At 43.0% G+C, this 16,894-nt stretch overlaps 1 protein-coding gene across 5 annotated transcripts in view; it reads left to right on the top strand.

Moving 5' to 3' along the window:
* CADPS2 (calcium dependent secretion activator 2) overlaps positions 1-16,894 on the top strand; it is a 2,822,196-nt gene that overhangs the window by 2,065,708 nt on the left and 739,594 nt on the right. For all 5 annotated transcript variants that reach the window (XM_069629098.1, XM_069629097.1, XM_069629096.1 and 2 more), the window contains one exon: positions 1,436-1,591. In XM_069629098.1, coding sequence (XP_069485199.1) covers positions 1,436-1,591 — 156 coding nt within the window. The remainder of the gene's footprint in view (positions 1-1,435; positions 1,592-16,894) is intronic.

The raw sequence follows: 16,894 nt of genomic DNA, 5'->3' as shown, positions 1-16,894 counted from the left end.
GGTAAGGTGGACGACACCTACAGAGTTGAATAGACTGTTAAAGTGTGTAGCCCAAACCTGAACTGTTGAATTGTACCAGCAAGCCAGAGTGTGCAAGACCGATAGAACTGCTATCTATCTATCCTTTTAAAGGAATTCTCGAGACCTTGTGCCTCTGAACGTGGGGAGTTGTTACCTATGCCTTTTGACATTTCTGTTAAGACACTATTTTTGCTTTTTGTATTCCCTTACGCATTTGTCATTTGAGAAAGAGGGCAAGATTAGGTTGTCTTAGTACAGGCCTTTATTTTGACTAGACTGACTTGGACGTGGTTATTATTTATTTTATGTCCGAGACTACTCCCATTTTAGATTTAGGGACACTTAGGAATTTCACCAACCCCGATAAACTACAAAATAAAGGTTTGTGAAATCTGCATCTATTGTGTCTGTCTCGTCTCTTGCTACCATGCCTTCCTTACACTACACTCTGATATTAACCTAAACACTACACCTTGGCTGGATTCTAACAATGGCAAAATATGCACCTAGATTTGATAAACTGGCTATGCTCTTATATTCACCTAGATTCAATATATTGGGTGCGTGCTAATATTCATATAAATTTCAATCTATCGGCTGCACTCTAAATGTACTTAATTTTAATTCCCCTATACACATACAAAAACCAAATACATTGGCTGCACTCTAATATGCATCTAGATTCGAAACATTGTGATACTCTAAACATGGGCCTTGATTCAATACATTGTCTACACTCTAAAATGCCAATATTATGGTGCAAGGGATACTAAGCAAGAGTCACTGAAATAAGCAACTTGTGCTAAATCACAGAAGATTGTATCCCCACTTTTCCTTTGGCCAGCATAGCTGTTGGAGCTTTTACTTTGGCGTCATACTAGGGCAGGTAGATGGCAGGAAAGCTGTGCATCTCTGCTGCTGTGGAGCCTCACAGACCAGGCAATCTGCATGTGAGTGACAGACAGGGTGCACGCATAACGGTAGTGCCAGTCCCTCTCCTATAGGCCAGGATCTGGGACTTCCTATTTTTACTACCGCTGGACATGTTCCATTGTCATGTGGGCAGAGGGATAAAGCAATTGACTTGTGGCATATTGCCTGCCCAGAAAATAAGTGCGCACTCCCATATAACTATACCCTTAGCATGTTATTGCAGGTGCCAGACCTTCAGAGAAAATAATGCAGATTTGATATGGTGAAACCCAAAATAAATCTTTTAGACGAAAATTCTGATTGATACCCAATAGTTTTCTATATTTTGAGTTCAGTTTAAGGTTACTGCTCAGCACTTGATGACTCTTCCACTTCTCCGATCCATCTTATTATATCACCTGTTCTCTTGCTGGAGGTGCAAGAGTGATCTACAAGCGCCACACACAACCACATTACAGTGTTTTCTTTTCCTTTCTTTTAGAAATGGTTGTAATACTTCAGAAGATCTTTTTTGGAAGCTCGATGCTTTGCAGGTGTTTGTTTATGATCTTCACTGGCCAGAACCAGAATTTTCCCACCACTTGGAACAACGTCTTAAACTTATGGCTAGTGATATGCTGGAGGCATGTGTAAAAAGGTAAGAACATGTGTTTTTTTATTTGTGCACTAAATTAACACTGTCTGTATGGTACAAATATTTTGAGTCACTAAGGCGTTTCATGGCCAACTCATTTTACAAGGTCATTCTAAGGTGATGTGCTACACAGTGTTTACGTTCATATACCTGTGACCAGTGGGGAACCTTAAAGCTCTCCCGGGGGGGTGGGGAAAGCTGTCAGTATGGTATATGCTGTACGTTCTATCATGAGTGTGCATATCTTTCTTATCCTAGGGCAGAATATAGGCAAAGCAACACCCTGGGAGCTGCTTGTTGACGCATTAGCAGGATGACGTGAAGTTGCCTGTGGGCGGAGGGAGTGGGTGGATTTAAGAGAAGTGATTTATGTGGAGCTCAGATATGCAAGAGAATTTGATAGACTGCAAGTTCATGCAGGAGGATGTTCCTTTGGTGGGTATTTATATAGAGAATAGTCCACCTCTTCTGTATCTGTGTTTGGAGCAAGTGTTGGTCAAAGGGATTCCTGCCTTGGTCAGCAGGGGATGAGTCAAGGACCTTATCTTTAGAGACAAAGCTTTCATGGCACTCTTAACCTGATTCTGGAAGGTTATGGCAAAGGAGCTTCTTACATGAGTGTATAAAAGCTGACTTGTTTTGACCAAGGAAAGGCACTCTGCAGTGTTCTTCTATAATCCTTGCACATGGAATGCTAGGAGCTTAACATAGCATTCTTTGATATATTTGACATGCACGTTGATCTGTGCCCTGATTACCATGGGACGAGTATCTTAAAGGTGTTAATCCCCGTTCCAAGGGCTGGAACGGGGGTAACAGCCCGGCAGCCCAAGTTATCGGCCCGAGCGAAGATGGAACATACACACCACAAGTTAGTGATACAGTGACAAACACAGAGTCAGCAGAACATTGCTCGCTGTATAGCGGTAATCCTGGCAACTCTTCAATTGCCATTCACTGTACCGGGCCAACATTGCCATACACCAGCAAACCCATGTTTTGAAAAAGGGGCTGGGCTTAGAGTAGGATTTAAGGCTTCACACCTTGTAACCTGGTCACTGGTGGAAAGTGTAAAGGCCCACTCCCCGACCAATAAATGTGACACACCCCAATGGGGAATGAGACTAAGAGAACAAGCTGCGAGAGTTAAGTTTTGTTTATGTAAAATTGGCATCCAGAGAACTCTGCTGCCCGAGAGCGCTCTGCCAAACAACACACTTACAATTGATTAAAAAGGCAAAAAACGTCATCAGTGATGTCAGATACAAATGTTACAAAAGTTCACTATGATTGGACACAACATCACAATGTATAGGTGCATGTAGGCGCTGCTCCTCCGTGGTTGGCTGCTTGGTTGGCGGGAGGGTGAGCGTCACGAGGTCCATCTGTCTGTGTCCAGGCGGGGTGAGGGTCAGGTCGTGGTGAGGTAGGGTGGGTCCTAACTTAGCTAACGTGAGATACTACCATTAGACATGCACTAAATAATGGTCCCTACAGTTCCTTTGAGTATATCATCATAAATCTATAAATCGTGCCCATTCAATCACAGCATTATTCATTGGGACTTATATGGAGTACCAAGCTTAGCTTCTTGGTCAGTAAGATAACATTGACTGTAGGGTGGGTCCAGGCGCATCAAAGAGGCTACAAGACATTCTGACATTTGTTAGTTCTAGGGTGCAATATACTGTGACAGAGGTCTGATGTTAGTTGGGGGCACACTGGGGTGGGCTTCACAGCAGGATCACACGTCTGGTACATCAAGAGAATACCTTGTGGGCACACAGGGTTATAGTGGCAGTAATTTTCCAACAGCGGGGGTAAGAGGGCACGGCAGGTTTGTGGAGATGGATGGACTAAAAGTCATGTTCCAGGCCGGTTCACACACAGGACAGTGATCTCAGAGGAAGAGTGAAAATGTTACATTGGTGTATTTGTTTCAATTATCTCTGGTTCATTCATCCGTGAGAAAGGAGCTGCGAAGCCTTCAGGCACAGTGAGAAAAGTTGGAGGCCATGAGCGCAGTGTGCGCGGCGCTACAGAAGGGAGAGAAGCCTTTTCGTATTATTGCAGTGTGGCCTAGTCCAAAGATGGAGTCGAGGGTACACAAAATAGAAGCCCAAGTGTCCCGCACAACAACCCTGCATCTACTACTGTTAGCATGCCTATGACTAATGGAAACGCCCACCATTATTGTGCAAGCAAGTGGTTTACATCGTGCTGAATGTATGAGGGGGCCTAAACGACCCATCACTCCCACACAAAAGCAAGGCGGAGATTGGCCCAGGGAACCAGTTGAGCCCCAGAACCAATGGAAGGGGCAGGAGGAGGGTACAAAGGGATTAACATAAAGGGAGAGTGAGTGGTTCACTTGAGGTCAATGGGTGACTAGGAGGTGGAGCAAGAGACCAGACAGTGGAAGGAAGGTGGTGCAGAGGGTGAAGGAAACGAGCTGAATGCTGAAGGTGAGATATTGGTTGGTGAGAGAAAGGGTACCTGGGTATGTGAGTGTGTGTGGTGGGTAAGGTGGGTGAGTGCTACTTAGTGGGAGAGTAGGGGAGTACGTGAGATTGAGTGAGCATGGAGGTTGAGTGTGACAGTAGGAGGTGTGTAGTGTAAAGAGTAGAGTAGCAGGAGGGGAGAGTAGTAGAGCATGGTGGGAGTTGAGACTACCAGATTGTAGTAGGAGAGGAGAGTACTGGATAGTGAAGAGGTGGGAAGTCATAGAGAGTAGTAGGAGGGGAGAGTAGTGAGAGTAGAAATAAGGAGTAGAGGTGAGAGATAACATCGGAGGGACAGAGGAGAGAGGGAGGGAATAGAGAGTGCGGGAAGACAAGATGGTGTGTCAAAGGAAAGTAAGGAAGAAGCAGAATAAGGAATGCAAGGGCATAAGAAGGATAAGAACAGGAGGGACCTGGGTGGTTGGATGGCACCAATTCCTGGTTCAAACACCATTATAGTTCTTGCAGGACCACAGCATAGGGATTCACCTAGAACACTCCGAAGGGAGTCAGATAAATAAGGCTTTTGCCTTTGATTCCTCATTGCTAGCCAGCCAGACTAAAGATTATAGGGGTACGGGTGGAGGAATCCCACGGGAGAAGAGAGAGAGAGAGAGAGAGAGAGAGAGAGAGAGTGATTGCTATGAAGTGAACTCCTTCAAATTGATATTAAAAACCCTGTAACCTTTTCTGAGAGCTGGTGTATTCGTGTGGCCATCTGTGACAGTGCATAGTATTGAAAAGGGTATGTAGTGGGCTCTAAGAAGGGTTAATTCGTGGTTTTCTGTAGATAATGAAGAGCAGCTGTCCATTTATTTTTTTCTGAAATGAGGAAATGGCGCAGTGATAGATTGAAGGTAAATTCATTTCAGAGTATTGAAGGACCCTGGGCCACAGGCCCACCATAGGCGTCTTCCCCCAGGGCTTTCTATTCTCTCACCACGCCAAATTCCATTCACCTCCTTTCAATGATCGTAGTCTGGAGCGCAGACAGATTCTGCATTCCCGCCTGCCAGCTTAAAACACATGCCCCTTTTAAAATAATTAAAATTCAATTAATAATCCGATATTGACTTAGTACCAAGAGGGAAGTGTAGGAGAAAGGTAAGAGGAAGGACTGGAATGAAAAAGTGATAAGAAAGGACCATTTCTTCCCTAAACTCATTAGAACACACACAAAGCAGACAATGTACATTCTTTCACTCCACCTGATATCTATGCAATCACCTTACAAATTGTCATCCAATCTCAAGGGTTGTTTCCTAATTGTGCCATGACACCCCTCTGTGTCTATGGTGAAGTTATTCTCACCTAGAGTGGGATGCCTTTTTTATTTGTTGGGCATGCTACTGGGTGCTTGATGGTGCTAACGATGCAGTTTATTGCAAAACAAAAGAAGTGGTGGCTGGAATGTTTAGAATTAATCTTAAAACATCACATTGCTCTGGGCAACACTCGAGACCATCGTTGTTTGCCTGCCAAGCCATTACAAAAGCGGAAAGATCATATGTAAATCGGGCTTGGCCCCGCCCCAAAAGGGCAGTCCAGCCTTTCCTGCTTGGTCACATCCCTTCTGCAGGAGACCACAAGCAACCCCAGACATGCTTCAGCCTCGTTGTGCCACATCAGTGAGTAGTAGCTTGGGTCTCTAGGCACAGCAGTCACGGGGCCCTTGCCAGGGCATACGTGCAGATTATTGTCATTGGATTCCCCCTGCACCTTACTTCATTCATTGCATCTTACTACCATGCCATTTTTCCAATGGCTGCCATCCTTCAACACTACATGCTGTCCTTGAACTTGAAAGGTTTTCTGCACTCTCACCCATTCTCCTGGGATATAGTTTGTGTATTTCACCCATACCAATTTTTTCAATCGTGCCTCTTCTTGTATCACCATCCCCCACTGGTTTTCCTCACCCTTTCCACAATGTGGTCCTCATCTTAAGAAATGCCATCATGCCTCCCTAACCATGGGGGCACACATCTGTCCCCATGTCCCTCCTTCTCATTACAAAGTGGGTGGACTCGCAGGATGGGGAGTGCTCTGGTAGGATGTGACCCTCATCCCCCAATCCACTGGCCAAGGCTAACTGCAGATTTTCCTTTATCAAACAGTTCACCCTCTCCCATAACCCATTGCTCTGAGTTGCACCCGATGACAAGGTCGTCCTCAGATTTTTTATCCCAGGGGCACCCAAAAAATGAATTTCTGCCGACACAAACTGCACGTCGTTGTCACTCATTATTTATTCAGGAAAACCTTTCCTAGCACATACCAACAGAAGGAAATCAATGACCACAGAAGTTATCACCACAGGTAGACACTTAAACCACCTCGGCGTGTAATCTAGGAGTACCCTTGCATAGCGAGAATCGTAATCTAGCATTTCCATGGTTCCAAACATATCTATGTTCAGTTTCTGACACACCCTTAACAGAATGCCCATGGGATGTAGAGGCACCGAATCCTATCTCTTTGTTTTGTAACTTTTTGTATGTGTTGAATAGTTTGTGTTTACAACAAACCCTGCCATGGCATCCATACCCAGGCACCATTAGCATTCCCTGAGCCTTTTCTTCGTCAAACTGTGGCCTACATGCCCCTCATGAGAATTCAAAACAATGTTGGGTGTCACGTCTTTGGTTGGTACAGGCCTCTCACCCCTCGCCAAACACCACACTTTGGGGCAATTCATCTCTAATCATTACATGCAATGACTCACACTCTGAGAGTAGCCAATGCCATAATGTAACTTGTTTTCCTCCATCAATGTCCTCATCTGTTCTTCCTCGGGCGCAGTGGCAGTCACTTTTTCCTTTACAAATGCTACCCATGTATTTAAATCTTCTGTTTCTACTGTCTTCCTACCCTGGGACAGGCAATTTGTCAACAGGCTCTCATTTCCTGATATCTTTTAGGCAGAGAAATGAAATTTCCGCATGTAAACTAGCCATTGGACTATCCCATGGGTGGCTATACCCGAATAATCCCTGGTGTAAAAGATGTGTTAATGGTTTATGGTCATTAGCAACAAAAACCGATGGGCTAAGAATCACTGTGAATTTTAGGAGTGTTCAAAGGTAACATATGTTGTTGTGTAAGGACCTAATTATAGTTACCTGTGATTTAGAGAAGATATTCGAGCAATAGAGTACATTGCTGATTTAGAAATGATCAACGATCAATGGATAGAGTAGGCCATATAATACCTGCTGATGTTCTATAAAAGTGTTTTTTTTTGGAAACCGTATGTTGTACATACAGTTAGGACTGTAGAGCACGTCACTTTAGGGTTTTTTGTATTTATTGGTATGTGTATTTTTTATGCGTTTTTTATAGCATTATACTTAATAAAATATTTTAGATTTGGATAATGAACAGATTATGATGCATTTGTCACTTTGAATGCCAACCATGCTAAGTGTCTGGAGCAACAGTTTAATGGCATTGGGATCTTTGATTTTTGGTGCAAATGGTCTATTAGAGGGTATGATCCCAATGTCTTTACACACCCTTTGTCTCTTGTGAGTTAATCTAATGGTTTATGGTCACAGTGGTGCTGTAAATGGGATGCCTCACAAATAGGTCCTAAAATAATGGGCTACCCAACAGCAAGCCTAGACTTTCCTCTCAATGACTGAGAATGTCATCTCACCCTGGTTGCAAACGCTATGGGCACTTCTGCCCTTCTTAATATTGACTCAGCACAGCCTCTACACCCCTCGTTTGCATCCACTCTCAAGAATGTCCTGACTCCCACAACAAATTCCTAGAGGGCCGGGTGGTTGAGATGGCCTGTTTGATCATCATGATTGATTCTTAGAGTCCATTCATGCACACAAAAATCACCCCTTCTTCACTACATATCTCAAGCTGCACCCTCCAAAAATCCTGCCAAAAGCTGTGCATAGAACTTTGGCATGGCAAAAAATGATCTTAACTGATCCTTGCCTTTGGCTTATCTCATCTCCAAGATTGCTTCTACTAATTCTTATTTGGGTCAGACACCTTTCCCCTGTTAAACATGTCCAGGTATGTGACCTGTGCAACCTTGTAGCTACACTTCTTCTTCACCATTAAACCTGCTCCATTTAGTGTTTCTGCTGAACATCGTACCAGTTTATTCTGTTCCCCTACCTGCCAGGCACTTATCAGAATGTCACCCTGAAAGCACAATATACCTTTGTCCCTGGGGAAGAGTTTTCATTACTCTTTGAAAAATTGCACTGGCGGACACCAATCCTGTGGGGTGCATTTAAGGCCCTAGGCAGAAATCCCCTTCAACCAAAAACCTTATTGAAAAGGTGCCACAAAAATGCCTGTGCTTTTTTATTCATGGCACATGTGTGGCAAGCATTGAACACTGCCACCCAAACATGTCTGGGGATGCTTGTGGTCTCGTGGAGAAGGGACGTGACCTAGCAGTTCGGGCTGGACTGCCCCTTTTTGGGTAGGACCAAGCCTGATTTGCATATGGTTTTTTCCCCTTCTGTAATGGCTTGGCAGGCTGAAAAACGATGGCCTGGAGGGTTGCCCAGAGCTTTGCCTGTGGTTATGATTAATAATTCAAAACCTTCCAGCCATCAACTTTCTGTTTTCCCACTGAAAAGTTGCATCCATAAGTGAACCAGCCCACAATGACATATGAAAAGGCAGAGAGTAAGCGGATGCACTGCCCTGCTAGACTAGCAGGCAGCCCTTGAAGAAGGTAAAATGGAAACCAGTATAGCTGGTGCATGACCGAGAGGTGCGATTTCCTCCAGCACCCACTCTGAAAAAGTAACTGTCAAACTTCAAAGGGCATCATAAAAGTCCTTTGTTGTAAGCTGAGCCTGACAGAGACAGTTTGCTATGGGGGTCTGCAGCGCCGTCCATACATGTGATAAATCCACTGCATTGAAATTGAAGGACTTTTGTATTTTAAGACATTTTTACCAGCACCCTGAAATTGTAGTGATTTTGTATTATGCCAGTTTTTCATGTGATTTTTAGACGAATGTAGAGAGACCAAGTACATGTTTCTAGCACTTGGTGAACTGAAATGGCCATGAAAGATGCCTTTTGGGGTGAATTATAAATGGGACAAATATGACACTAGGTGGGAAGATGCAAATTGTTATTGGGAATATGTGTAGTCATTGGCAGAGTTTTAAATATTATGCATTTAATAAAAACGGCGTAAATGTGCCAAAGGGCGATGGGACCTCGCCCAGAGTCGGCGATCAGATTGTCCAATTCCCTGTGACCTATGGAATCCGCACATCTGCTTCTTATGGCGGTGGCTAGTATAAGTTTGAAGTTTTGATCTATAACTCAGTTTTGATAAAAAGTAGACTGGAGAGACAGAGTCATAAATGCAAACACATAAATTATGTAATTTCCCCTGAGCCAATCGGCCCAGGGGGAGGAGAGAGGACTGGTAGGCTGTCCTATCACAGGAGAGGAATAATTTTACAGTACTTCCTCCCCAGATTGTCCAATTGATGATGGCATTTTGGCTATATAATGGGGAGACAGAGAAAAACAAGGGACTTAAAGATCCAGGAAAGCAGGGAATGCAAGATTCAGAATCCATTCAAGATCCAGGAAAGCACAGATACATCCATCCAGGTAGATCCATTCATCCAGGTCCAGGGAGAAAAGAGAGGAGGCAACTGATCCCATCCAAGAGAGCGCAGTGGCCAGACCTTGCTTAGCTGTCCAGAATCCCATCCAGGAGAGTCCATTGACCAGATCCCTTGGCCTAGCTGACCAGAGTGACCAGAGACATCGCTGGCTTTCCAGAATCCCAAACTCAAGCTTACATTGTAAGTAGCACATAACCCCAGTCCCCAAATTGCATATCCCGCTCTTTTGAATATTGCATCCCATTAAAAAAATCCCATTCAAAGTCCCAAATTGCCAGTATAATCTGTTCACCGCAGAATCTGTATTAGCCTGTGTATGTTAGTGTATTCCTTTTATAATTCTTTCAGTTATCTGTGTAAGTCCTTAGTACCATTTTGAAGTAAATTAGTTAATTCCCTGATAGGGAAATTCACGGTGCGAGCTGGTTAAAATTAGAAATTAACCCCTTGCGCTCAGTGTCTTTCTTTAAATAACTATAGTCATTAGTATATAGCCTAAATAGAATTAGTTTCTGTGTAACAAATCCGAATGTGCCCGTGTACTGTGTGCATTCCCACAGATTCATAATTTATCTCTGTCCCATAGAAAAAAAAAACGTATTCCCATTGAGAACAACCCCTTGCTGTCAGAATTCTATCTGTTATGTACCTCTGTCCCTCGTCCTGAAAACCAATTTCCGATTTTGACAGCCAAGCCCTTTCCGTAGCTGCCTGTCCTCACAAGTCCTGTGTAGAAAGAATTTCTATTCTGCTGCATGTGTTTTCTTTTGCATTTGGCTTCTTTCCCAAAATCGACTTTGTTACCTAGTGTTCACGTTGCTTTGGTGCCCTGCTTAGTCTGTAAGCTTCCTGATCTCTCGAGTGTAGCAACACAAATTTCTGTCCTAGCTATCCCACCGTGGTTGAAAGCTGCTGTGCGAGTAACAAGTGAAATATGATTATGCCGTTTTGCTCATAAATCAGGTTTTTATTTTCTTTTCTGGCCTCCTATCTTGGGGTGGTGGGCTGAATTCTAAATCTGATTTTTCCCTTTTCATCCTGACTCCTTGCCACTGCTTTCTATCCAAGAAGAATTTAGTTAGCAGATGTTTGGGGGTGAGTTTTGCATGGGGAGTGCTTAACTTGAATGCTGTCTGTTGCTTTCAAAATTATTTTTCTTCTGTTTGCTATTAAAGGTTTCTGTAACTGGTGTTAGGAGTTTGAACTGTGTAGTGGAAATTGTTGTATTGGATTGCCACAACATTGGTGACTGCTGCTCAATTGTTTGATTTTGCTTTATTTTTCATTGAACCATAAAATGAATAAATATCATATTGATACACACCGGCCTGGTTCCTTGTCCACTGTGACACAGGGTGTTAGTGAAGGTGGGTGCGAGACGGTTTGGGGGCCTACTCAAATAAAGAGCCCGGGGGTTGATTAAAGATAGAAAGCATTTTTATAGTGCGCCACAATCATGGTCAGTGGAAGGAGTCCCTTGCTGGAGTGTGCCGTGTTATAAAACCATTACAATCCAAACGCTATGTCTCTGGTAGAGTTATGTATGATGTAATGTGCTGTGAACTAGGGTGCAAATCTATCTGGTGGTAAGTGGACATTAAGTCAGTGGTAGAGAAGCACCACACCTCTCCATTGTGGATAACATATCACTGATGTTGGGAAGGTGATACCTATCTACCCACATAGATTTATTTACATCTCAGGCTTCAACATATACACTGCCCCCTAGTTTCTGGCAACTACAATTGGAGATAACCACTCACTGGACTCCATTAGTTCTATATTACCGTCTGCAAACAGCTTTTCCATTCTTACCTAAAATTATCCCTTACACATATCATCACTTGCCTCACCTTGTGTACCACTGGCTTGGTACTTGTAAAATCTTATTGTTTTCCTAGTCTCACTAAAAACATCCAGGAACATGCTCAGTATCCTGTCCACTGATCTTGTTTGTGAAATCACTTGTTTCTGTACTTCCTGCCCTGGTTTAAATTCCATTTTCAACCATCATTGGTGGTGCAAGCCCAAAAATCTGTCCTGTTTCAAAGTTACATACACCTTCCCCTTATCTTCAAGGATCCCTCAAGGCATAAATTAGTTTTCAAAAATTGATTAGCAGAGTTTTCTAATTAAAATGTTCTTGATTAGCAAACAAACTCATTTGATTAGCAATGGTATGCTAATATTTTTTTATGACACCAGAGGTTGTTTGTACCCAAGACATAAAACGAGCAACAATACATCATTTTTGTGTACCGTGGAAGTAAGACATTAGTGAAAAAAAAGTCGCCCTTGCTAATTCTTTAAAATTCTGCTAGACCTGCAGGTCTAGTAACTTGTTTACCTCCTCAACCTAAGCGAAATGCACTCAACAGATGACAAAAAAATGTAAATACGCTTCCTGTAAAATGGTGCAAGTCACCACAAACCCACTTTGTTTGGCATGCTGCTGCTACCCAGAGGTCAGCCATCCTGCAAGCAAAAGTCAATATTAAATAAAAGATTCAAATGTCCACTGCAAATGGTAACTCGCCCTTCATGAAATCTACTCGACTATACGAGTGGTCGAGTAGACTTTCTGTGCCCTAGATGAGTGTCTGTAAAAGGTAAGCTACATGGATGGACACAAATAGATACGATAAAAAGGCTCTGAAAACAGTTTGCCCACCTCTCATGTTTGTGCTATTATACAAGGCCATCCTAATCATAGAGCGAAGTGAGCTCCGGAGGCTAAATACGGTGGATGGTATTGCAGCAGATCTGTAGATGTACAGACTTGATGGAACTATTGATCACTACTTTGCGTACATATCTAGTTAGTTTTGTGTATTCATTATGTAAGAAGAAGGAAGTTAATGATTATGCATAGTGGATGGCATAGCAGGCAGAGAACTGGGCAAACTAGGTGGAAAATTGTAGTTTGTTGCCATCTCACTTTTAGGGTAGCTGGTATAAAACAATAAGGTGATAAGATAGAATATACATGAGTATGGGTTCCGCTTATGTGTTGAGCAGCAGTTGCAGATGTATGCAACCAGTAGGTCACAGAACTAGGTTTACCATCAAAAGTATTTGGCCGAGTGATCATGTAGTTTTCAAAAGTTTTCACTCATCTATATGATGCATCTTCCCCAATAATATGAAATCTAGTTGACACTGAGATGTAGCTATACTAACCTAAATGTTACTGTAAAGCAAAGACACAGTGCAGTGTTTTACTTCAATTATGCATTATGTAAAGAATCAAATTGCATGACTATAGAAATATAAAGTTAAAACATACTGGTCTTTTCCAGACAGGATATAGTTGGTTTAATTAAAAAAGTGTCATCCCGATTACTTCTGGCTTGCAATTAGTTGAAGAAAATAAATGCTTGACTAGCACTCCCACACGGGCCTTTGGCACTTAAGAGTGGAGGAGATGATTACTGCAGTGAACAGAGGAAAAACAGGGGGAGAGAGGCCTAAGGGCAAGAGAGGAATGCAGGGTGAGGTGTTTTTTTTATTGAACATGGTAACTTGAATAGCTATTATTGCTACAAAAGTGTCAATTTAATTAGCAAACCTACAGAATTGCATGGCAAATTGCTATACGGCACTGCTTATTTTATGCCATGTCCGTACAACTGTTTTGCACCATGTGTAACCCAAAATGTCTATTGGGGCTCAGCCATAAGCAGTGGGATCAATATTTGTTTGTGGTAGTGTGCTGTCCCTACCTTGCATCGGTGCTTCATGTGTCGCCATAAACACACTTGTATATGGAGACCCTGAGTCTACCATTTGAATCAGCATGACAGGAGGTCTGTATGGCCCATCCTCATCATCTTCTCCTGCCTTCAAGGGCTGGATGTGGACTATCATCTAAGAAACGTTGCTCTGTTCATTGATGGCGATGACATTCACTTTTGTGTTCATTGGGTCACGATTGTTGATCTTTTGTTTCATGGGCGTAATTGTAGGGGGGGACAAGGGTGTTTGTCCCCCCAACTTTCGTGGCACACCATTTTGTACGCCTAATTTAGTAGGGGCAACTTTCCTTTAGATGTCATGTCCCCTCCCCCGAACATATTCAGCAAAGTGTCCTCTCTGGTTGCCCTTGTAACACTGGGCTGTCATTGCAGGACATTGCTTCTCCAATACAAAGTGCCCAACAATTTCACACTGGAAACCTGTGCCTCTAGTGCTGTAATTACTGGGTTTTGGAATTCTGGAACCCTGTGACTTACTGGCTTCATTTTATCTCCATTATGCTTGCACTCCCCTACATGTGCAACCTCCTTCAATTACCATTAACTTAGATTCCTTTTCCCCCTTTAGGAGATGCCACCTCATTTCACATACTTTGTGTATTCACTTCTTAATTCTCTGCTTCATACCATTGCCCTTGCCTTTTGCAGCATGGGATTTCAAACTTGCTGCAGACTTTCTTGTATCATTGAGTTGGACATGTGCAAAAGAAGTTAAAACAAATATATTGTTTGCAATGCATCCACAACCCTTACTGACGTCATAGCCAAAAAACAATCTGAGGACTTTGACACATGAGGGATTATGGGTACTTGTACACGTAGGAAAGGGATAGAGTGACAGCAGCGCTTCTGTCTATGACTTTGAAAAACAAGTGTTAGACTCCAAGCCAGCCACTAGATTGGGGTGGGGTGGGGTGCAAAGCATGCGATTCTAATCAGATGCAAGCCTCAGAAAGATGAATACTGGTAAGTAATATTTGGCATATATGTTATGTGGTTTACAGACATTTCACTGTTTGGTGAGTGTTGTAACAAATGAAAGGACCAGCGAGCCCAGTGTGCATTACATGCAGAGGAGGGGCTCGGGGTTTGAATCACTATCATAGAACTATTTGAAATTTCAAAATCTGTCATCATTCTTATGTTCCCGAAATGCTTTGTTTGTATGGAAAAAATGTCTAGTAAGCCAAATTGTGCTATTTGTCCCCTTCTTTGTAGGTGATTTATTTACAGAATTGGGGAGATTGTTTTACTCATTAATTGAATTATTTATATACTGAGTATTGCACCTATCTCTTAGATGTACATTTATCCCACTTATAATGCACAGTGTGCAGAGAGCCTCTCCTTCTGCAGATAACTGTACATGTTCACTTTAATTACAGAGGAGAAATGTTTAAATATGCAGATGTAAGACCACTCTGTCAATGGAACTTTGCTTATCACAGTTTAATTATAGAAAAATTATTGCCCTGCTGTCAGTTCATGTGATTTCTTATGAGAACACCTCTTGGTCATCAGTGGAACTGCAGCCTTTACATCATAACAAGAAACTGAAAGGATGCAGTACTACTTGCAACACACACATCTTAATATGAAATCACTTGGCAATCAATACTCCACTCTAATACATGAAAGTAAAACCCAATATGTTCATACATTTTAGCCATCATATCAATAGGGATCCTCTGATAGTGCAAGCAAAGCTGTTTTCCAGTGTCTATTTCAGCAACTTAGTTTAGCCATATGGACCTGCATTGTGGTTGATTGGGCGTTGTGTGTTCTTTTCATGAGTGTTTGCAAATTTTAAAAATAGTGTGTGCATTTTCTTTTGATGAGTCCTATCTACTTCATATTTATGTGGGTTGGTTTCTAACAGTTTCTACAATTGTGTGGCTTCTTTTGGGCTTTTTTGCATTGGAAGCAGTGTGTTTTGGTCTTATTTTGAAGATGTATTGGGCTTTATATCACTACAACCTATCATTTCACTCCACCATTCAACACACCCAGTCCACTCTACCACCCCACCACACTGCTCCACTCAACAAATCCACACCCCCACACTCTACACCACTCCTCCAATTCACACCCACAATTCACCACATTCCACACCACCATCTGTACACGTCAGCACTCCGCGCTTCATACACCACACCTGCACAGTGCCACTGCACCACTGCATACCCCTATCCAAACCACCAGACAAATGCACAACTCCACATGATATGATAGGTTATTTATAATGCACTTAATACCCAGAGGTTTCTAAGCGCGGACCTGGGGATCGAACCTGTGTTTCTCCGTGTCGTCTTGCTTCCATGGTGAGCATGTTGTCCCTGAGCTATCCTCCCGAGACATCCGCAGATCCCACGCCTCCACACTTTCACTTTAAAATCCTACTGCTTCACAACACGTCACCTTCATACACCTCACTCGACACCAACAAACCACTTCACATCACCACTCCATAACCTGTGCACCACTCCACACCACCCATCTAAATCCACACTCTAACATGCTCCACTCTAACACCTTGCCTCCACTCTCTCCACCTGCCCCACTCTACCCTTCCCACGTTGAACCATCTTCCCCACTCTACCCGCTTCCACCTCTCTATCTCCTACCCACACTTTATCTCTGCACCTGTCCACCTTTGCCTCACAACATTATACACCCACCTACCCTGTGTTGCCCCTCTATACTCTGACACTAACTCACCCCTCTATACCATAACCCTCTCTATCCCCACAGACTTCGACCTCAACCCACTCTACCAACATCCATCTCAAAACACTCTACCCCAACTTCCATGCTTCACCCCTGCCCACCCACCCTACCACATGCACCCTACTTCACACCTGTCTATTCCCAAAGAGCACCCGCCTAGCTCACCTCTGCCTACCCCACTCATCCTAGCCATCCCTGTCCAGCTATGCTTCATTACCCACCCATCCTACACCCCTGCTTATCCCCATCAGCCCACCTCCCATACATCAACCCTACCTACCCCTGCTAATTCTAGCTTATCCATGCTTAAAATGCTCCTCCCTGCTTACTACCTCCCACTGTAACTTACCTGTACCCCTGCCACCCTAGCTCACACTTAAAACCACCATGCTTACCTTGAAATTTCCAAACCGTGTTTGCTGACAAGTAACATTAGTAATAGACATAATAAGAAAGCCTCCTTGATGCTGTAGTCAATAAGCATCTTTATACTATGTCTATTACTAATGCTATTTGATGCAAGCTCTAATCTGAAGACATTTGGAAGAACTGGTTAAATAGAGGGTCACACGTGATTTTAACAAATCCAAAATAACTAATCCCATAACAACTAATACCATAACTAATTAAAGAATACTAAATTCATGTTTCCGTTGTTTTTGCCCCTGAAGCTCCACCTTTTTTTCCCTAATA

Source organism: Ambystoma mexicanum, chromosome 12, assembly GCF_040938575.1.
Source record: "Ambystoma mexicanum isolate Mex_15411 chromosome 12, UKY_AmexF1_1, whole genome shotgun sequence".
Classification (NCBI taxonomy): domain Eukaryota; kingdom Metazoa; phylum Chordata; class Amphibia; order Caudata; family Ambystomatidae; genus Ambystoma; species Ambystoma mexicanum.
Note: the sequence above shows the minus strand (reverse complement) of the source record. Positions and strands in the feature narration are given on the sequence as shown.